Source organism: Mya arenaria, chromosome 4, assembly GCF_026914265.1.
Source record: "Mya arenaria isolate MELC-2E11 chromosome 4, ASM2691426v1".
NCBI classification, from domain to species: Eukaryota; Metazoa; Mollusca; class Bivalvia; order Myida; family Myidae; genus Mya; species Mya arenaria.
In genome coordinates this window covers 63,660,406-63,684,478 of record NC_069125.1, presented here as the reverse complement: position 1 = coordinate 63,684,478, position 24,073 = coordinate 63,660,406, and the positions used below count along the sequence as shown (strand labels likewise).

At 37.2% G+C, this 24,073-nt stretch overlaps 2 protein-coding genes across 5 annotated transcripts; one reads left to right on the top strand and one right to left on the bottom strand.

The window, feature by feature from the left end:
• Nucleotides 1-233: 233 nt before the first annotated feature.
• On the top strand, nucleotides 234-6,857 carry LOC128229793 (uncharacterized). Its single transcript, XM_052941615.1, has 8 exons — nucleotides 234-731; nucleotides 865-989; nucleotides 1,184-1,383; nucleotides 1,570-1,743; nucleotides 1,928-2,120; nucleotides 3,431-3,546; nucleotides 4,072-4,156; nucleotides 6,373-6,857. The coding sequence occupies exons 1-8, from the start codon at nucleotides 607-609 to the stop codon at nucleotides 6,579-6,581; spliced, it is 1,227 nt and encodes a 408-aa protein (XP_052797575.1). The 5' UTR covers nucleotides 234-606; the 3' UTR covers nucleotides 6,582-6,857.
• Nucleotides 6,858-7,244: 387 nt separating this feature from the next.
• On the bottom strand, nucleotides 7,245-23,209 carry LOC128232561 (tektin-3-like). Of its 4 annotated transcripts, none has more exons than XM_052946198.1 (12): nucleotides 23,088-23,209; nucleotides 16,032-16,211; nucleotides 15,447-15,467; nucleotides 13,690-13,863; nucleotides 12,983-13,161; nucleotides 12,061-12,146; nucleotides 10,552-10,689; nucleotides 10,272-10,342; nucleotides 9,935-10,078; nucleotides 9,517-9,739; nucleotides 9,163-9,317; nucleotides 7,245-8,855 (listed from the first exon to the last, which is right to left on the bottom strand). In XM_052946198.1, the coding sequence occupies exons 2-12, from the start codon at nucleotides 16,040-16,042 to the stop codon at nucleotides 8,624-8,626; spliced, it is 1,434 nt and encodes a 477-aa protein (XP_052802158.1). In that variant the 5' UTR covers nucleotides 16,043-16,211; nucleotides 23,088-23,209; the 3' UTR covers nucleotides 7,245-8,623. The 4 variants fall into 4 exon arrangements, with proteins under 4 accessions (XP_052802158.1, XP_052802159.1, XP_052802157.1 ...); XM_052946199.1 differs by lacking the exons at nucleotides 12,061-12,146; nucleotides 23,088-23,209 and adding exons at nucleotides 12,537-12,622; nucleotides 22,861-22,968; XM_052946197.1 differs by lacking the exon at nucleotides 23,088-23,209 and adding an exon at nucleotides 22,861-22,968.
• Between the last annotated feature and the right edge of the window lie 864 nt (nucleotides 23,210-24,073).

Below are 24,073 nucleotides of genomic sequence, written 5' to 3'. Positions count from 1 at the left end.
CATGAACGCTGTACATATATTACCATACATGCATCATGAACGCTGCTGTCACAGTTGAAAGGTTGGAAGTCCTTTTTAAAAGCATAATGACAAGAGTTGCCACTTCGCTTATACATGATGTACAGGACAGTTCAACTTGCACTTAATAGCGAAAGAGGTCCTACCTGTTTAAGGTAGCCTTGGTCAGTGGCCGTATCACAGTGTCTGTACATGGGGCGTTGTGGTACAGTGTGGATACAAAGATAAGCCTGGAACGAGGACCTGTGTTGTATTTGGGTTTGATACTGACGCCTTGTATTTTGCTGTGTATTTGGTTTGTTTCGCGTGTATGGTGACGCTAGGATTACTTAAACACCAAAATTACTAGCGGAATGAAGTAAATGCGCTTTCAAAATTAAACTTGTATTGAACGAACGTTGGTAATAGTGACGTTTAGAAATACTGAAAGTCTGATATTATCACATGTTATGAGCTAGTACCCCTCTTCACTAGAGTTACTGTGGTATGTTAGATAAGTGAAGTTATTATCATATAATTAAGGAACGTTTCTTGGTCATATTTTGACAGATGTCTTAATATACACAGCTACTATACCGCTAAAAGGAAATGGCGGAGGATCTACCACCGGAAGTAATGTTGCCGCGTCTGAGTCGCGCGCTGTCAGTGTGTGAGACTCAGCTTGCCCACGAGCTGTGGTCGGAGGAGGTCAAGCAGCCGTCAAAGTTACAAAGGTAAGCTATGTTCCTAAAAGCATGCTTTCTATGCATTATAGTCTAACAATAACAAAAAACGTTTGATGGCAGCATGCTCTGCCCAATGCGATTAAGTAAGAACCTTTTGCTAGTGGCATTCCAACACCCACAGGATTCGTTCCCGTGGCACGGACCTCTTGCACAGCCAGGGTGTTCTGCTAGCTGTTGTCATACTGAACTGTGTCGACTGTATCCTCGTCCTCTCAGAGCTCATGCTAGACGTCTACTTCGTGAAAGGTGCAATGCTCTTGTCATGTATCGCTTAGAACAAGCAAGTATGCAGTTATATATTATATATAGTGCAGCTACAGAACGTCTATGCTTAGAGCGTCTAAGTAAGATTTTGGTTAAACAGTTGAAATTAAAAAAAAGCATGCACTGGAGAACAATGACGACCTCTTTGATAACATTGCGATGACCTGAATCTGCAGATATGATAGTGACGGCTGAGCATACGATGAAGACGTTTAATCGGAAGTTGCAGGAGCGCTACCCGGCCCAGTTTTTTGGACTGTTGCTGCACGATACCCACGAGTTTTACAACCGCGTACTGCGCGCCCATCTGATGTGGAACACGACCGACAAAGGCGCAATGGAGGGAAGCAAATCTGTCCCGGAGGCTTTCTATTCGGTTGGTCAAATTTTCCTGTAAAACATGAGTCTAAAATAATATCATTCTAGGGAACACTGAGCTTCTGTATAGTTATTTTTTATTTATTAAATTAACTGTAGTTTTTGTCCAATACGAAAAATAAGACTATGTTGAAAAAATAAATATATAAATCGTTTCTTTTCTGATCATTGGTTTGTTCATCAGGTTGGTGGTAACAACAGTTTAGTCGTGGGTCTGGATAGCGGGGCCGGGCCGGTATTCTTTTATGACGCGGACGACCCTGAGTTTCTTGAGGATGTGACCCTCAGCGCGGAGGAAATTGTGTCGCACGCCCTCCACAAGACCAGCATCGCCATACTCGCTACCCTCGTCATCTATGTAAGTAAACAAGTTCTCGAAAGTAGCTTAAGTCCATATTTGTCCACAGCAGAGACAGGAAAAAGTGAGAACCAAATATTGTGCGCACTACTACAGTATTTGCTAAATGTCTTGCACTATCATCCATAGCATGTCCGCGTTCCTACAACAGAGCTTTATGTTTTCTCATATTTTCGCATTACAGACCGTACTGAAGGTGTTCTGCTATGGTTTGTCGTTTGTGAAACATAAGATGGAGGTGTTTGACGGTATAGTTGTCGTGGCGTCCTTCACACTGGACGTGTGCTACATCAAGGGCCTAACCAACTACCCCGTGGAGTCCTTCATACTCATTCTGACAATCATGGTCCCTTGGAGGGTTATTAGGGTCCTCAATAGTGAGTACCAACCTTAAACAGTGAGTACCAACTTTAAACATGAGTACCTTCAACATGAGTACCTTCAATAGTGAGATCTTACCCTCAAGAGTGAGAACCAATATTTGACAGTGAGTACCAACCTTCAACGGTGAGTACCAACCTTAAACAGTGAGTACCAACCTTCAACAGTGAGTACCTTCCTTCAGCAGTGAGTACCATCTTTAAACGGTGAGTACCAACCTTCAACAGTGAGTACCAACCTACAACAGTGAGTACCAACCTACAACAGTGAGTACCAACCTACAACAATGAGTACCAACCTTCAACAGTGAGTACCTACCTTCAATAGTGAATACCAACCTTCAACAAACCTTCAACAGTGAGTACCAACCTTCAACAAACCTTCAACAGTGAGCTTCAACAGTGAGTACCAACCTTCAACAGTGAGTACCAACCTTCAACAGTGAGTACCAACCTTCAACAGTAAATACCATCTTTAAACGGTGAGTATCAACATTCAATCATGATTACCTTCAAGAGAAAGTACCACACTTCAACAGTAAATATCAACCTTTAACATTGAGTACATATCTTTAACAGTAAGTATCTTCAACCATGAGTATAAACCTTCAACAGTCAGTACGACCCTTCAACAATTAGTACCGATCTTTATAAGTGAGTTCAGCAATAACTACCAACTCTTGACAGTCAGTTACAACGTGTGTCATGAAAAATACAAAACTTCACAGTGATTATACCAACCTTTAACAGGGAATACTTAAGCCTTCAACATTGAGTACTATATACAGGGAGCTCTTTCAATAGTTATTACCTTCAATAGCTAATACCACCTTCAACGGTAAGAATCAAACCGTCGGCAATAAGTACCTTCATCATTGATCACCAACCTTAAACGGTGATTTACATCCTTCAACAATGAATTGAAAAGTGAGTACCAAACTTCAGCAGTGAGTACCAACCCTTAACAGTGAGTACCTTGATTGGTGAATACCACTCTTCTACCGTGAGTACCAATCTGTGATAGTGAGTTAAAATTTTAAACCTCATCCGGAACATTATTGTATCTTGTAGGGTGATCATGCAGCGTCCTCAATAATGATTAGTGTTCACATGTAACAGAACAAGAATTATTGCAGCTCTAAATATCGTCGATTTGTCAACAGTGTAATCTGGATCCAAACAGTTACTACACAAACATTTTAAATGATTTTCCAGCAAACGCTCCAGAAGTGTAGGAATATAATACGGATGTACATGTAAAATCGTTTATTCACGGCACGATTCCTCATGCCTCAAATACTCTACAGGTCTGGTTATCGCAGTGAAGGACAACTACCACTTTATGATGAAGCTCATGTACCGGAAGTCCCAGTTTCAGCGCGACCGTATACGCCACCTGGAGACCTCTGGGAGAGACCTCCGGGTAGGTAGTGGCGGTGTGGGCAATAAACGATGCTGACATCGGCGCAATACGTACTCATAAAAATTCAACAATGCACAACTTTTTATCACGTGTGTATATAATACACGATCAATCTTGAACATTTCAATACTGCTTTCAACGCATTATAAAAGCTTAGCTGTTTTCATGTCTGTAATTTGTATTGATTTTCATAGGTGGTAGTTCCTAAAGGGTAATTCAATTTAAATCGAACATTAACTTCATAGTCATATTTCAGAGACATAATGCAGTCCTAAATGTATATTTCATATATATATATATATATATATGTTTGCACTTTTCCTTAATTCCTTTCAAGTGATGCCGACATATCATGCGTTTACAAAGCGTTATTATTCACCATGTGTGTGTCATATATCTTGATTATCTCAGCACCGATTGTGTTATCTTTCACTCCACTTTTCAACTCGACAGCGTATACTGCCGGTAAATGTGTAAGAGTCCGAAAGGGTTGCACTAGGCTTTGATTCTGGTTTTACCCCCCAGGTACTGGTGGAAGTACTGAAAGACAAATGCGAGCTTGCTGGAGTGTCCATAGATCATCTTAAAATGGCGGAGGATCGAAGGAACGGTTAGTCAGCAAATACGACTACGGTCGTTATAGTCTTAATACCATAGTGATGGTTGTTTGTTGTATTGCATTGCATTTGTATTCCTTCAGTTAAGTTATGCAATATGCACCATGGATATAGCTTATATAGTCAATTGTTCGATTAAGATTAGCGAGAGATTAACATACGTGCCTTATGGAGGTTTACATTCATAGTGGATTAGCTGTGGAATAAGGTCCAGATATAGTTAATTACTTTATGTATAAGCAGTTATTGTATTAGTCGTTTTGATGTGAAACGTTCACTCGGGCAAAATACTTTACGCACATGCATGTATAAATACGTTGAGAAAGCTTAAAATATGTTTGTGCATATCATGGTTACGCATCAGGCGTGCCTTATTGATATACATGTAGTTTTTGACTAAGTTTTTGGAAGGAAAATATCTGGTTATAAGATAAGAGTACGACTTTGGTTGAACAAACGGATGGTCCAGTTGGTGAACGGCAAGCTGGAATGGCGGGTGGGCAGTTGCATGGGTGGTCGCCAAACTGCTGGCTTCCGCTCAATAATTTTAGTTTGTATAAAGATAATGATGACACTTGTGTGTATAGGTAGTTAATGTGAAAACGTATCTTTGAGTAGGGGAGCGAGCTTGTGTGGTCGAGGTCGCTGTTAAAAATGATTTCCGCTTGAACTAACTTATGATAGCAATAATTAATATTGTAATATATTCCTTTTAAAGTATTTTTATTTTTATTAGGCTTTATGTAATATCGATATTGTCATCATTGTGGAATGGCGTTTAAGAAATATTCCGTAGAACACTTAAAACAACATATTAAAGCACACAGAATTCCTTTTTTTTAAACTGAAGGAATATAAATACGGTAAGGTCGGCCTATTTCGTAGGTAGGGTCTGGTAACTCGGACCATGACCCCGTTTCGCTGCTTAAGGGTGCTCGGGTTCAACCATAAAGTAACGGTCAGAATCTATCACATAGAACACTTTGGTCAGTATCAAATACAATCTCGAAACTTGCCGTAGATGCTCAAGTTGTTTCGATTGAAAATCTATGCGATAAATGTCCATACGATATTTTTATTTAGACGCAGCTTACGCCAAAGACGAGGTTACGCCTAGAGGCCTTACGATCTTTATTGACCCAGAAGTATATTTTTAGGCCTGTGAAGACATAATTTGGTATTGATTTGAGGGTCATCGGGGCCAAGGACGCTGTTACTAAATAGAAAATGGTTTTCAATCAATAACTTCACATAGGCATAACTTTATTGTTGAAATTTGTTGTGCTGTAAGTTTGGTCGCAGATACATTATGGGATTGATTTGGGGGTCAGTGGGGTCAAGGTCGCTGGTACTAAATATAGAAAAAAGTTTTTCGCAATAACTTTATTTAGGAAAAGCTAATATATTATATGAAGTTGTATGTCTTTGATGTATGCAAACTTGGCTTGACTTATGTGAAGAGGTGGCACGGACTGTTTTTGAAGTAGGTGGGAAGAAGGTCAATGTCGCTGTTACCAAAGATAGTATAATAGTGTCGCTAAATAACATTGGACTCGATATTATAAGAGAGAGTGTATGTAAATGGATGAAATTTGATGTAAGCAAGCTAATGTGAAGACGTATATTGTGAATCTGGTGACCGTCAAGGTACATGAAGGTCGCTGTTACAAAGATTGGAAAATGGTTTCCGCTAGGAATAGCTTATAGAAATAAAGCTTACAGCTGTGCGAAGCTTGTGTGAAGAATTACAACATGTTGTGCCGAAACCTATGTGAAGACATATCTTGTGGTTGCTTTTGGGGTCAGAAAAATTAAAGAAGCAGTTACTTATACTAAACAAAAATGTTTTATGCTTAAAAACTTCAGTTTGCATTTGATTATAGCAATGTAAATTGGTATATAGCATATTCAAGGTCAATGTCATTGATCATGAAGATAGATACAGTTTATCTCATCATCTGAGTAATGAAGCTTAGCAGAAAGGATGTTAACATGAAACGTATGTTTGGCTCAATGAATGTACGAATTATGTGCAGTTGTAGATATGATTTGGGGTTGGTAAGGACAGGTTGAAGGTCACTGCTTGTATTTAGATGTACAAAACTTAATTGTGCACATTTTCCTGATTTCACAAATGAAAAACCTGCTTTCTTATTATTGTGGCGTATAAAGTTTATGTAACAGACCAGTTGGTGAATCGCTTTTTCAGATACAAAACAACGACCGTTCTTGGCCTGCTTGTCTGGCCAGTTATCCACGACCGACCTGGACACACTAACGCATGATGTCAGCGAACACTGTCTGTCACAAGCCAAACAGAAAATCATGGGGGGAGAGGTAGCGTCGCACCCCGAAAATTGCGTGCAAGATCCGCTGCTGGAATCTGCAGACGTCAACCGACGGGCTGTGCACTTCTGAATCATATCCGCACCTTGTCCTCGTGAATTGTACAAAAATATAACATATCTCGTCTACGTCGTACAGAGATTCGACTTTGAATTCATTTTTACAAAAATCTACCTCGTATTCCATATCTCAGGGATTCATTTCCTCACATACTTAAAAGAGTAGCCGTTAGAGCGGTTGTGACTTTAGAACCGATACATTACGTCCACACTTCTGTCCTTCATCTCGTATCACACCTTAGTAGCCATTGATTGTCTAGATGTATTACCTATTATAAATAATAGCTTTGTCAACTGTTTTGTTATGATATTGAATGTTTAATAAATGCTATTCCTTTGTAAGACCGTGTTTTAGACAAACCATACTCCATAGACGTATTTCTGAACTTTGTTTGTCAGTAGCTTTACAAACAGTCTCAAATCTTAGTCCAGTATCAAACTCAGAAAAAAAAGCATTCTTTTGAAATGCAAAAAATCAGAATAATTTATATTATGTTTATTTAACATAATCTCTTTAAAAGATAGTGAAACTTTCAGATGGTACTTAATTCGAAAATTATCACTATCAGTATATTAGAGAGAACCTAACTTGGAGTTTGAGTCCTGATTCTGGACTTAAGACTTGAGATTGTTCGAAAAGATGGACCAATATTTTGATGACAACATAAAGACACAGTAAAATTCTTAATTTTTTATTGTGCAAACAACATAAGCCTTCATATTGTGGTTCTATGCAATACATATACACATATCAAACAATTTCATGTCCTACTCGCTGAAACTACATCATGACATGGGGCGGGGAAATGCATTTTAGCTTGTCCTCAAGCGCACGTGTAAATGGAGTTCCCCTTTATCACAGATAACATTGGTTTGAGAAGAGACAATGTTTACTTGTCTCTGAGCAAAACGCCAACCAGCTTCATTACATGCGTGAAATAATACTTGAAAAATATAATACTGTTAGGAGTTGCCATTCGTGCCTTCTGTTTAATTAATCCAATGCAGACACCGCGAGTGCAGAAAAACTGCATAATGTTGTGTTTTTTTTAATTTGCTGCCATTTTTAAAACCTAAATCTTAAAGTTTTGTCCCGTTTAAGATATAACGAGTGTTAAAATATTATCTGAGCACTTTCTCTACTTCCTTACACTAAAACAGAGCAAGGAAATAGTTCGGTGGTCATGGCAACGATGGCGTGGCAGATTAATACGCGATCACTGGCATCTGATGTTAAATGACTAAATCTAAGCAACAAGAATAAATATCTAAATTATAAAACAACAATTCTACATAAATATTAACACACTGTACAAAAATATAACGTGGAGGGAAATGGTAACAATATAATACTGTTTGAAATGATGTGGACATAGCACACCCATGCCTATACTTTTAGAGTAATAGAATTAAAACCAAACAAAACATCTGTATTTGAGAGAAAATGAAGGTAACGAAACTAGCATGTTAGACAGGCCGCAAACAACGAAAGAGAGAAAGAGGGTAGGCACTTTCATACTACATCGGATTTTAAACATATTTTTTTATCTTGAATTCGAAGAGCGATCGCCTAACACCGGGTACGTAGTATTCCAAAATGCCTACCGGAGCCCACCAAGTAGGCATCGCACAAGACTGTTAAATTTGTACCTTGAAAATACGAAAGCGTAGCAACCCTTTATAAGCTACAAGTTTAACAGATGATATTCAAACAAACACATGCGACAGGTATATACACACACTCTCAGCTAATACACATTCAAATTGCTGGTAGTGACGTGTGGCAGTAATCGTTTCTGCAATGTTGAATTATTCCCTCTACCAATAACCTACTGTGCCACCGCTTCTTACCAACGCATATCTGATCTTGTAATATTGTAAAATGACTGAAAAATAATCTATCATCACTTCTTTATATCAACTTTTGCTTGATTTTAACAACCAGATGATAAAACTAAAACATATGTATGAAAATCGATAGCTCAAAACTTAAAATATTCATTTTTAAAACTATGAAACTGTCTATAACAATAAATATGTCTCTAGTATCCCAGGTTAGCATGTGGGCATCTGGAAGATTGGGCCGACCTTCGGGTCCATGGGGAAGCCCTTGCGCATACCCATACAATACTGGGAGTCGATCCGCAGACTGTTCTCCTTCACGGAGATGTCGTGCTCCAAGCAGGCCTTTGTCTTCATGAGGCGCGCCAGGGACAACTCGGACGCCTTCAGACGTTCCTTCAGGATGCGAACCGACTCTCGGATCTCGCTTACCTCCCGCTGCAGCCTGCACGAAAAATAAGATCGTTAACACGTGCGCATACATTTTAAATTTGACATCAAGACAAATATCTTTTTTGTACATTGTAACACGCAAACGGCTTTTTCAGATCTGTGTTCAAATGAAGTTCAAACGGAAGAGTGAAGGAGTGATGTTATTTTGTTATTTAACTCAAAATTAACAAATTCTTGAGAGAATCTTGCTGCTGTATATACGTCGGTATGAATTATGCCACATGAATATTAAAGATTAGTGAAACGAAACATTTGAATAACCAAAACTCAGAATCAATAGGTAAGAAACGTGTACGTACGACTTCATGACTGGGTCGTTGCAGAGCTCGACGTTGATGCGGCGTGTACGCTCGTCCAGACGGCTCTGGGACACCTTCATGGGGTGTTCCTTGTCCTGGATGGCCTTACGCAGCAGCTCGATGTTCTTCTCCATGTCGAAGATCTCCGCCATCGTCTGTAACGTGGTGAAAACAAGAATAAATATTCGGCGACTCAGTTTTTACATGATCATTTTACAACCCTTTTCGTGGTTATTATAGGCAACGAATCATTGTGGGCTCACAGACAAGTCTGGAGTTCAAGCAACTCCGGGAAATTAAACAAAAACTGCACCTTTAAACCGTTTTGACAAATTCACACAGTCCGCGACGTACCCTCTGTAAATGTGCCTGGAGCCTGTTCCTGGCGTCCGTTGTCTCGCGTATTCTCGCGTTGAAGGCGTTGTTGACGGTGTTGAACATGTTCCACATGTCGTTGGCGCACTGGCGCATGGTGGCGTCGATCTCACCCCGAAGCCGCTCGGACCCCGCGCGCTCCTTTTGAGATCGGGCGATGTTCTCCTGGGTGTACCGTGCCCACGATTCTGGGATGGTGATCCTGTAAAATATGACAGCCATAAGTATCTTGAAACACTAATTGAATAACATGAGTGTGCTGTTTTTACCAAGAACAAAACTGTGAAGAGAATGTAAAACCAATAATAATAATGTCTGCCGGCAGAAAAATGACAGCATACTTCAATGCAAGGAGTCTTCTTTGCTACCATTATTTTCATTCCAGTTTACCACTTACGTGTTATCGATGCTCTCGATGCCCGGGTAGTAGCCGGTGCCGGCGGACCCGTTCCGGTATTGCTGGATGCGGTCGTCAAGGCCTTGCGCGTGGTGCTTGTCCTTGGCGTCGATCTCCAGGGCGTGCTGGGCAGCCCGGTTCATTCTGCAAGCGGTCGACACGTGCCAGATTATATTTTTGTTTGTGTTATTTATTTCGTTTGTTATGTTATTTACTGTACACGACTTTTCTGATAGAACATTACATCATAAAACAAATTAATCATCAGACAGAGATTATGTTGATCCATTACAAGCCTATATGTATGCATTCTTTGACAGTTATTTATTACACTTACTTCAGTTGAACGGCAGCTTTGTCGAGCACTTTCTTCAATTTAGCCTGGCACTTTTTGATTACATTTACTTCCTACAACAAGAAATACGGACTTAAGGCAGATGTAAAGGTTACCGTTTTGGAACAATGCAAAGAAAATGACTTGTATTCCCTTAATTTAAAGACACACTTAAGTGCATTCGGGACTTAGGACGAGTAAATTTTACCTAATGGGTTTGAAATATCAGCTAACTTCTACTGTTACAACAAGAAGTTCCAAAATTGGACATGCGCATGCGTACCCTGACAAGCGTCTTCTCCACGTCGTCGTTGACGAGGTCGATACCATTTCTCTTCTCTCTGTGCATGAGACATTCCTCCGCGATATGGAGGGGGTTGGCCGTGTCCGAGAACGCCTTCTCGCACGTGCGGCGGTACTCCTGCGGGGGGACAGAACAGGGGGCTCAGTTATGTGAGCGAACCACAGGACATGGGGTCAGAATGACCAGCATTTAAGCAACTTTGTCAACGATGTATTTATGTTTAATTAAAATATTTTTCAGTAAAATGTTTATCATGAACACATATACAGCTAGTCATTCCCAACATAATTTTGTCTGTTTTTGTATTCACTGCTTTTTTAGCGATACAATAGGCAATTAAGCTCCAATGTTAAGGTGTCCGATGTACAGTGATGTGAAATGTTGATGCCTGGCCACCCCATATTTCTTTGACACACCGTATGAGATGGTGTAAAGCATTAAGGGAAAATACGTAATTATTATGCTGAAAAAAATATTACAAACACAATGTTTGTAACATTCCAAACTCGTCCGATTTCACTATCCGATTTTAATTGAAATAAAGAACTTTAAACTAACTGCCAAAACTTATATATATATGTAATATAATTTCGGTCATTAATTAACATAAAAAGTAGCAAGCTATACCCTTTCAAATGATACTAAAATATCCCCAAAAAGTCCCCAGGCATCACCATTTTACATAAACTCTTGTTTGACCATCGTATACCTTAAAAGACCTCATTTTGTTTCAGATGTGTAGCAAGTACTTTCTATTTAAAGACAGCTATTGAACGTGTTCTTCTAGCAAAATTGTGCAGTAAACTAGTCTACGGTGCAAATACGTTTTTTACGTTCAAGAAAAGCAAATGCGCGGGCCTGAACAAAAAGTGTAACTTTAACAATACAGGGATTGTCGACTGGGCCGTGTTAATGGACACTTTTAGCATGCTTAATATTGAGTTAGGAAACTTGTAAGAAAACAACAACATCTGTTTGGATGCTTTAAGTTAAAGTTTTATGTTAGACATGGGACCGACGAACGAAGACATATTACATGCTAGTACAAACAGGACATAAACATGCATTCTCCTGGCAGAAGGGGAGACTTATTACTTGTGATTTTGTCCGATTATGCAAAGCAAGAAATGTAAGAAAAGCAAAAAGCATTAGTGCCATGTATCGAATTTAAAAATAAATTAATTGTGACAAATAGAAATAATATCAGCTGCAATAGCCTACGTAATTCCTTCTGTGGTAAGAAATAAAGAAACAAGCCCCATACTACGCCCAAAACACAGTGTCTACTCCGAATAGATAAATCTACGTTTGCTTGAAAACATCGCATTTGGTGGTATAGTCAAGGTATTACGGCATGTTCTTCATGATTGACAGAAGACATGTATACTGATATGTGAGCAAGCTTTAACAGGCAAAGACTGATAATTTCTGAACGTCACTTAAATTGTACACAACTTTCAAATAACCGTTTTGACTGTCGTTTGTTACCTTCAAGTTTGCAATCTCTGTACACAACGAGTTGATTTCCATATTAAGCTCACTCTTCCAAAATGCGATGTCGTAAACTCTTTCTCCTGGGGATACAATGTACAGAGTGTAGGCGGGCGACCAAGAGGAGGCGGAGTGCTTGTCTCCCTGGTGCAGCCTAATAACATGCCCTCCGAGATCAAATGTGTTCGCAAGCATGTGTACCCGAGCAAACAATTGTATCCGCTACATAGTGTTAAGACTAAGATCTACTTTCTAAAAAAAGGAACCATCTGTTCTACTCACAAAACAATAGGCGTTTTAACAAAAAAAAATGTGTGCGTCCAACATTTGATCTCAGACTCTTTTGTTAGGAGCATATTGCATGCATGCACGTTATACAGTTATACAGAGAAGTTTGGCTGAGATTAGAGGGGGGACAGGACTACTAAACTCTCACGTTAACACCACGCTAGGTGGCGCTTGTTTCGCGGTACCTCGAGATTTCCGCTTTCAGTTTCTATACTGTTGATTTCGTTTAGGAGTTCTGATTTCCAGAATGATATATCTTGGACTCTTTCGCCTGAAAGCAAATTATGCTGAAAACATGGATTTATTTTTCAAGACCACAATAACGTGTTATATACCCTGGAATACGTAAGTCAACACAGGATCATTGGGGCTGAACATTATGCAAAAAATAATGAACAAAAAGAAGAACGATAAGTATGTTTTATCGATTATTCCCTATATGTGACTTTTGAATAAATTATCTTTTTTTTAAACATATTTTTTTTATATGAATTATCAAAGATGAACGATTATGGTACTGAGATGACATGGTGGTCTTGTACATTCAATATCATATGGTGAATAAACCTTATTGAAAAAAGGCTTTATAAACAATGTGGAACAAAAGTAGAACTGGACCGGCAATTTTTACCTAGTTTTTTAGTGACATCGTTTTGTCGGTTGCGTGTGCGAGCATCTGTCTCCTTCATGGCCCTCCAAGCGTCTGCGCGAAGGCGCTCCCCGAAGGCGCGCTCCTTGTCTGAGAGACTGTAGTTCATCTGGTTAGAGAGGCCCCAGTCGTTGGGTGTGTACCGAGAGTAGATCGTATTTCTGAAATTACCCGAGAAATGGAAATGTGCAAATAGTTCATTGAATTTTTCAACGTCTCTAAATGAGTAATTATTCCAGTCGTGAATACCACAATGTTTACATTATAAAGTTCCAATAGCTCTAAACTGCCATCGCTCATTCTTAAATTACAGAACAATGTATGACAAAACACATGCGTTTTAAAACATCAATACGGTATACTGTCTTAAGTTTATGTATTGAATACAGAGGAATTACTGCCAAATAAATGCCATTTATTGTATCTTGACACCGAAACGGTTTGGTCGTGTTTTTTTAAGAATAATAACGAGTCATATCCCTAAATGGTACGCGCTGGCCCTTGCTTGTAAGTATTGTAAAATCAAACAAAACAACCCAACGTGGAGGATATCTTTTTTGTAAATGATGTATGATTTGTAGAGATGTCACAACGACCGACATCAACAGTAAACAGAAGCTTGATCAGGAAACCCTTTACAATTGCTGGGCGATGTCTTTAAATCAAATAAGAGAAGCACAATCCGTTACCTGGCAGGGTTGTAGTAGTTTCTGGCATGTCCCATGTCCATGGACCTTCCGGCGTATCCGAGGTGGCGCGAGATTGTCTTGTCGGACACGTACGGCAGGATCTTCGACATCTCCGGCGACAGCGGCGTGGCACTCCGTGAACGCACGATAGCCGGACTGTCGTAAAAGGCGAGTCTGGAATGGCACAACTGGCATTTAGAAGAATATCCCAACCTGAAAACTTCAGCATTGACGCCGCGCTGGATAATTTTCCTGTATTATGGCTCATTTGCCAGACTTGAATGTGTTTCTTTAATTGCATTTATGTTAAGTGCTAAGAAGTGTTTAACCTCGGGAAACGGCCTTTATTGAATAACATTTGTAATCCTATTTTAATGTGAAAACTTTTTATATTCATGAGTGCACTCTAGCCTTATTACAGCTTCTATAGAAATACAGAAAGAACGAAGGAAAAAATAAACCTTTTCAAATCTTAATGTCTACAGAGGTGGAGGAACAAAACCCTGACAGAAAAAATGACATTGGAATTCAATATGATCACGAACTGAAACGCTAATGCTCAGGTTTTTTATTTGGAAACCGAAAATGCTCAATAACATTAAAAATCTCAACAAGCTCTCCAACACGATTAAGTGCAATAAAGGTTAGCCTGCAATACACCGTGGTAAATTACGATTTAAAGCATTCTTTCACGAGCTTAGATGTTTAAAATGATTCATTAATGAACGAGTCATTTACATATTAGGATAATAGAGTAGAGAAGACGAAAAGCAAGTATGCTTTGTAAGTATGATGCACCATCAGTTACTGTTTGTTATCATATACATAATGATATAAATGATCCTGAAAATGATCTCAAATACCAAATTCATGTTTGACTGCATGAAAGGGCCACTGACCAGTCCTGCTCAATGCCGTGATACCAACCCAAAGCTAGCTACACAATATCAGCCATGTGCCAACGGTGTACCTCCATCCGCATAATTACATGACAGACGTTTAGAATATGTCACATGAATATGAATGTACATTTGTGTGGACTTTTTTCTACATACCTGTGTGCGCTAACATTATAATGAGATTACAAAGTCAGATATTTGGTCATTAAATACTACGTCAACGTTGGTAAACTTCAATCTTTTCGATGGAAGCGTATATCGTATATATTACACTAATAGAGTTATCATGTATTTGTTTTCCATTCACTTGACACCAAATGTTGGCAAAATGATGTAGATTCCGGATATCTTGAGATTTGCTGTGTCGACAAATTATCATAAAACATTACTTTAAGATAAATCCACGCAGCATGCTCAACATTTTTGTCGACACCAATTAGGTCAACACATCCAGTTTATAAGTGGACAAGTTGATTTAACATCGGTAAAATGTTGTATTATAAAAATGTCCACAATTCTTCAGGTTCAAATCATCAGTATATACGATATAAGCTTTCATACAGATTTGTTAATATATATATATATATATATATATATATATATATATATATATATATATATATATATATATATATGTAGTATTAAAGTAAATGAAATTATAAAATTAAATGAAATTTAACTTATACGTAAAGCGTTATTATAGAAAGAATTGTAAGATGTATTTATTTTATCGTGTAACTGAAAAATAAGCATTCATAAAAAGGAAGGAACAAAGCTTGCATGAAAACGCAATTGCTCTAAAACCTATTAATCTAGGCTTATGCGATCTACAAGGCAGAGTTTAGTAATATACATTACCTGGTGGCGCTTCGCCCCCTACTAAAGGAAATAGGTACATTTTGGATAAATGGGTAAGAAAAGCTTTAAGCCCCAACCTAGAACGTACACACTTTTGGAAAAGGCTGATCATACTCTTATTTACTTCAACATAAGTTTTGTTATGTAATACATGTATATATAATCTAGAGAAATTCAACGTTTTATATCAAGTATGTATGTCATTGACTCTGGAATGTTTAAAGACTCTGTGTGTTTGACAAACACATAATCTTAATAACCTAAGACGAAAAACAAAAACTATCTACCCTAACTTGTTGTGTTGATAATACCAACAACACACACAGAAAACCGATGAAAATGTTTAAAATCGTTCAATTATGATTTCATTTTGTAAGCGTGGCTTGAACGTGACATGCAGTTACATTCATAAACATATATAGTGCAAGAGAAAGTGTGCAGGGATGAAAACGTTGCGATTCTGGCTTTGGAAAACAATAGACAATAACATGACGTCGACGTCACACTTTACAAGCGTTAGCAACGTCAACAATTTTGCGTTAAATCAGATTTTACTATAGGTAAAGCACCACAAAATATACTTACTTGTGACTCATTGTGAATATGGATGGGACTGCAACCCCGTCAAAAACAACAACACTGGATTATTCCTCAAGTTTCACTGATCTAAGTCTTCGGTATGGCACCAAAAACTTGAGCGTCGTTGTCAGCTGCTGGTTTCCAAGTAACTGTCACGTGATGCAGAAGACTTCCGGCTTTGACGTTCTGAAAGTAAGACCGAACGTCTAGTGTTCTCTGTTTGAATAATTAATACAGACGTATAGGGTTGTCAGTCTGACACAAGTACCCCATTTATACAATGCTCATTTGTATGTTATATTATTCCTGTATTTAGCAAACATTTATCGGTGAATAAAAATGAATAGTAAATAAAAGTTGTTGTTTTTTATCTTTTATTTTATTTATGCATTTATTCATATAAATCTGCTCGCTTAAATCTATTATAAAGCACAGTCAATGATTTTTGTTTTAAATATCTGCCTCATGACAAAGCTTACTAGAACTCAGGTTTTATTGTCGAGATAAAGGCTAATGTGAACATTGATTTGCTCCGTATGATTTTTCAAGCTTACAACAGGCTATTCCATGAGAACTTTGCAGATATTATTAAACGCCATATTGAATGTGCATTAATGCGATTACACTGGATCAACTCCCACATGAGCAGTTTCATGTTAAAATAAATAAAGAAGTATTTTATCCGCCTTTAAATACATTATCAAATCTTTAGAAGTCTTGTATGCTTCATTCAAGTGTTTACTCAATGTCTGAATATGGATTTATAACGTAGAATGTATGTTTAACGCCGCTGCGGTTGTAAACTGGCAGTTCCGAGCCTTACAAGTAGGCTTTCAATCATACCTGGCTATATACCTGGCCATAGGTAATGCAAAACAGAGCGTAGTAATAAAATTGTGTATGAAAAAAAAATGCCGAATACGAAATGTTTTGTTTAACAGCCAGTTCTGCATGTGCAGAACGAGAATGAGCTCTCGATTGACCAGATCATACATGTAAACATCCAGTAGCCCGGCAAACATTAAGTCCAGAAAAGGTCCAGATAACTGACACTGTTACATACGATGTAGAGAATACATGTACTTATTTTTGGTTTTTAAACTCTCAAAGTCAAATATACAAGAATATTACATGTACTCCAGTATACATGCACATAATTTTAATCGCCGTCGGGTCAGTATAGTTCATTATGGCTTAAGCTGCCTGTCCCTACGCAACATGGATTGTAAAGTCATGAACTCTCGACGCCGTCATTGTTTCGTCCTAGGAATGCTAACCACAGACTTACTAATCACCAGTTTGATGACTTTCAACAGAGTCCTTGCCAGTTTGGAATTTCATGTACATGTCTACTTTTTCCATTATACTTTCTTACCAAGATATATCTATAAACGAATCTGAACGATGCTAGATATGCACTGATATGCCCTATGTATGTTATGGTACAAAAAAGGCCCCCTCTTTTGAGGCGTTAAATGCAAGTGTGAATACAGTCGATAGTGTTACTCGTATCGATATCATTCCTATTTTATATAAAGCTTACATTGGGGCAATAAAACTTGTCAAGTTAAATGCATCTGTGGTGCAACCATGGTAAATGGTCAAATAAATTTCATTGCAACTTTTATGACATACTTTACAAGTCCGTGACAATGTCTTTACTCTTTAGTCAACCTTTAAACTACCATTGATTTAAAAAGGCGAACAATGTGTTTCAGGGTTTTATTATAGGGGTTTCTTTCAATTAATTTTCAATTAAATATCAACTTTTCCTGTGATATTGATACCGAAATACGAGCAGCTAATGAAATACAAAACCAACCATCTACTTAATATTTAACACGTTCCATTGCTAGAGACCATTGCAATTGATCCCAATGAAAAAACATATTCGTCAGACTTTAACAGAGCGAAGCATGGTAACACAGACATAACGATTGAAACAAACACCCAGATCAGGGCGATAAGAGAAGAATGATTGTTAAAATATGGTTTATGTATTGATGAGATTTTGTTCTATGCAAATTTGCCGATATGGGTAAATATTATATCAGGTAGGCGACCATGATTTCATTATCTTGTTTCATACCATATTTCGTCTTGTTAAGTCTGCCATATGATCGCTCTGTCAAGAGAAACAATTATCCCATGGATGGTGTTGAATAATTCATGTAAGCCGAGGTGTAGAGCAGGCTTTCTGTGTTTTTCTATTGTTTGAGCGTTTACAATTCAATCATATTAGCATTTTGTGTTAAGGCCTCTTTCTTCGCGAATTAAAGTAGGGATTTTATTCAGCGGTTCGTGCATGCGCACTAAATAGTAAGGAGACATTCGCCCCAACATTTGTATTGTATTGTTATGTATACATGTATCTTTTAAAGCTTAACTCTCTTAAATGGTTAGTCTGGTTAAAAACATTTATTTGATTTTTACATTGCAGATAACAATGAAATGCAGATAGCAATGAAACAATGTTAATACAAAGGCATTTGGTTTACGGAAAAATATGTTTTATTCTGAAGTCATTTATTGAACAAGTATATAAAGACTACCAACAAACTATATGAATACGTTTAATGATCATATCAATACATTTAACAAAGAGCAATACATAAAGTATTTACTTCAAAGAAAGTTTTTGTAATTTCACCTGGCCTGACAACTCGTTTTTTTTTCTCTATACCAAGCCCAGTTGGTTCGCGCCTTTAGAGTATTACATATTTCTCTAGTATATTATAAAAAAACGAACAAACAACTTATTAATGAACTTATTTTGGTTTGACCACAATTCTACAAAAATACTGTTATCTCTCATAACTTTCATTTGTTTAATGTGTTTGTTAGCTCATTACGTGATTGAAATATTTTCACTGGCATTTAATTGTACTATTTGGAAACGCTGACAGGGCTATATTATAAGGCTTAATCCGTTTAATCGCCTGCCAACGAACCCTCTTAAGAATTCATTTAGTATTGAACAATTTTTTAATCACGAAGATTACAGGTCAGACAAAATGTAAGGCATTTAAGTTATCAGAATAGAAAAATCGCAAATGGATTCCAAACCTCGTAATGTTGGTGAAAGTGCCAATGACGGCCAATTACTAGTAGATATTTATCAAATGATCGGTAAGGAATTATTTACGAGGACCGCTCACGGGTATTGACGATATCTGTCTGAAAGTCTGTGTTGGTGTATGTGTTTGGCAGTTAAATATTTATGTTCAGTTTTTGCCTGTTGGTTATAGCGACAATCAAAGAAACGGAACTGCCTCAATAAAGACGGAGTGTAGTTGAATAGTAACGTGTCAGAACGATCATTTACATTTTCAAAGAACAGTGTACCTTCAAATCCCTTGTTTTTTTGCATTTATATGCCACTTGTATGCCTTTCACGTATTATTGCCATAGTAAATCCCTTAGTTATGCAAAACTTATTATATCTAGAAATAGGAAGCGTTTTCTTGAAATATAGATGATTTAAACCAACTTACTAACACCTTAAACACTACCAGGGTCATGTTATATTACCGACACTAACCATATCTACACTCAAATTGCACATTTCCTTAATACTACAAAAAAAGTGTACGGAATCTGCCCAACACCGACCACTGGGGTATCCGACGATATAACCTTTTTTAACTTGTGCTGAAATTGCTATAACAACCAATACAAGGTGCATGTCTTAGGTACGAAACCATGACAACCATTTGTTTGAGTGGTCTGCTAACGGGTCCCCTGTAATAGTTTATTGCACTCTGTCCCATGATCTGTGTTTGTTATGTACCCGGTAACCAACACAACCAAGGTTATGACCAAATAACCATTCTGATATAAGACTCCTGATGGGTTTAGCAAATCACGTAACCTGCTATAAATCGTAAATAACAACCATTTAATATGCACTGAAGGCTTATCGTGACTTGATATTAAGGAAAGCGACCCAAGCAATGACATGATTTTGCGGTCGTCAACCTCACGTAATTAAATTTACATGTTCATGATTGAAATCAGTCTCGTTTTTTCATTAGGCTGTCTGTACAGCTCATGCGATGGTTTACTGGAGCTTCTATCAAATATATATAATTTTATATTAAGGCACATACCATTAACTAGGAAAGTCCAAAGTTAAAACCTTGACCATTTAAACTTAACTTTATCATGATCACCAACTGGACAAACTTGACGATAATTCATCCTTGATTCCATTAATCTCACTGGATTTGTTACCTGTGTCCGCTAAATCACCTCTCAATGTGCCTTGCCACCTTTTAACGACCAGGGAAGATAGGTGACATATATTTGTATGCTCTGATCGATACACATTCTACGCTCGGGTCACGGATGTTATGGCTTCTACTATGCCAGCATGTCACTATGCCAAACTCTTGTCTCAAATCGTCAAACATTGAAGCAAGTTTTAAAACCAACCCTTTCAGTCTATTGGAACGAACTGATAGAGATAACAAACACAAATGGTTTTAACAAAGGCCAGCGGTTTAAAAAACATGTTGCACACAACCATCATTATTAATAAATGTGACTTAGGGTAGTTTTGCCTTCTATATACAGAAAGGCTTCGAATACCTTTTACTTGAACAAAGATTCGCGCGGAAAATGCGCATGTGATGTGTTTGTACAACGTTACTAAAACACATAATAATCAGACTTTCTTTACGATTGAAGCGGTCGTAAACGAAGTAAATACTATATTTGCCCACCCTTTGTTCCCCTTTTTCCCCATACCTACACTCCTCGACAAATACATACGACAGGGGCATAATTGAAATTAATATTTCTATTTACATAGCAGCGTCCGCACAATAGGTGAAGGTAATATATAAAATGCCCGTGTTTGTTTGATTTCGTAGAGATAACATTGAACACTGGAGGAGAAAGCCCTGTAAGGTGTTGCAAAGGCACGAGTCGATAAGCTTGGCCCGGGCTTTTCATTTACAAAAGTTAATAAATTACATTCGTACGAGCCTGCAAACAGTATCTGAATGGTTTATGGTGAATAGGAAAAAACTTGAAAACAAGCCTCTGCTTATTTGTTTCAATTTGAATATCATGAACTGTTTGAAGAGCTATGTCTTTGTCATTTATCTACGCTGTTTCATATAGCTGAGAGACACAACGCATATCATCTATTTAAAGATAACTGATGATCGTTTCCCGCTTATCATCGAAACAAACGCACTCACACACAACAAAAAAAATGGGTTCAGTGAATTGCTATAATACTTAATGTATTACAGGTAATAAGTATTAAGATATGCTATTTTTTAATCAAATGCATTTAAGAATATAGCGTTTAACCGTTGCCCAGTCATTGCCATTGATTCATTCACACATTGGCAAGTTCGACCTAGACCCAGCCCGACAGGGTGGTGTTTATCGCCCCGTCTATGAATACCCAGACCGCGCAACCTCTCACCCACAGGTCAGGCGGCACAGAAGTTGTCAAAACCATTTAATATCCATAATCAAGACCTCATATTTCTCCTCAATTTGTATATTTAGCAATGAAAGTATGAATATTTACTGCAAATAACTTAAGTAAATATTCAGCCGAGACATTCGAATAAATCATTATAGTTTTCATTGTCCGTTATTGAATGCTTGATAAGTTTAAGGGCGCTAGGTCAATGTTTTAAGCACAAATAAAGATACACTAAATCATAGTACACATATTTGTTAAAATCTTTTAAACTCAAAACCAGTTATGTAGATAAAGCGTTTAATTTGTGCGACGACAATGAAGCCAATAATTTGAACATTTCAATTACAGTAAGCGCTTTATAGTGTAGACAGACATAGTCGAATAAAAACCCGTTTAAGATTAGAAATATATTTCATTTAAATTTATAAAGCTGGTTCTGAAAGTTTGGTTTACAATGGACACATGATCGGTCCCAATGCACTTAAAACACGCTTAATACTTTGAGAGTTAAAGAAACATGAACTGACCCCTACATTGATGCAACACAAAAAAAATAGTGCTGGTAACTGGGTTAAAGGGATATTATACGATATCTTCATATATTTTTAATCTTATAATGAAATTCATATCGCCCAAAGACTGTTTGAACACGATATTTAAATCACTTGTCGATTTTTAACACAATGTAGTTGTCTTTACCAGTATATGATACTTGATACTTCTCCTCCACTAAGAGCTTCGGTAAACGCCATTTTTTTTTTTAATACATTTGATTTTGTGTCAGAAAAATGTTATTTTTTTGTATTGCTAGCTGTGTGTGTATTATAACATTATGATTTATTTTTCAATAGTGTGTTACTATAATGGCATTAAGCTAACGTTACAATACAAATACGGAAATTTTTCTTGTATAATTTTGAATGGTTTAATAGATATAGATATATAATTCGTTAAGACGACACATATACAACAATAATGAAATCAATTAGATTATGTAAACATGATACTCTTGGGTAATTTACAAAATCTCAATACAAGGATAACACTTAAACATAAATTGGTTCAAATTTCGAGTTAATCAAATTTTATGATAATATTTTCAATTTACCTTACCAATTCTAATAACATGAGTGTAATGATTATAAAAGGTTCATTCATTTGGAATAAACCTTATTATTTCATGAATAAAACTTTACGGAACAACCAAAATCACCTTAAACGATTTAAATCCCAAAGTTATATCATGGTCTCGATACCTTTTAAATTTGGTATAATCGTCAAATTAAAAATTATAATGCTGAAATCATCATAATAATTATAAATATCTTGAGTTTTATCAGTTTCTTTTGTTTCGATTTAATTCATTTCTTAAACGCGAAGTCAACTTACCGAGGAAAAATCCAATCTTTAAAGTACCGTCGCTAAGAAAATGGCGCCTCGTTGCTAAGAGTATTTAACCTCGCGCACCGGTTACAAGGTTTCCGGTATAAATAAAAAAAAGATTCTACAACACCTAACGCTTTAAGACCCAATGCATTTGTTTAACAGTTTTAAGAGAATAAATAAATAAATTGTCTGAAACGAAAAGTATTTAATGAAAACTAAAGAAAATTTACCTCCAGTTTACATGAAATCCGACGCTGATTTGATCGGCTGTGTGTTCGATAATACCAATATCGCAGTAGTCAGGTTACGAGGATTTATTCATGTATTTTACCCACTAGAAACTAATCTTAACGCGCTTATGTACACTTATAAGTAGTTTATATTTACATGTGATATGCATTGCCATTTAATGCATCGCGTCGATGGATTAAGTTAAATCGAATATACTCAGTATTTTAATTATTTCTTAAAATATTTACATTTGAAGCTTTTAAGGGTGGCTTTCATACGATCATCAGGGAAAATATTGTATTAGATTATAGCATAACCAATTGGTGTTTGCATTGTTGTGTGTGCCAATGATAATCGAGGATTCTTCAAATTTTCTGTTTTAATAATACGTAGATCGGTTCTGACGAATGCACCAACAATCACCAAATTAGAGTCCAGCTTTGGTGATCTGAAGAAAATAGTTTCTGTATATCCCAAAGTTCGACTCTGACGTATAGTAGGATATATAGAATAAATAAAATTGAAACCTGAATCTAGATATGGGCCACATGAAAAGTCAGCAGAACCACGGTTCTGTTCCGTCGGTCTATTAGAACCCCGGTTAAAGATGGAAATATACGGGGGGGGGGGGGGGGGGGGGGGGTTGTGAACCATTTAAAAACAATGACGGGTTCAAAGAGTACCAAAACTGTTAAAGGCCGTAGTGTTTGTAATTTGTTTTCGATCAATCTAAAATTGCAGCAAATGATTAGGGAATGGATTTTGGAAGATTCGTGTCAAAGTGCAAATCCAAAGACCCTTCATATTTTTAACCCTAATTGCAGGTAAACATTATTTAGATGCTAAGTTTTATCATGTTAGATTGCAATTTAGCAATTTTATTTTTCCTTAATCTTATCCTTCATTGGCACTGACGAATACACGAAATCTTAACCAGAGACAGACGAATGGCCATAATGTCGATCTAGAACTGACGAATACACGA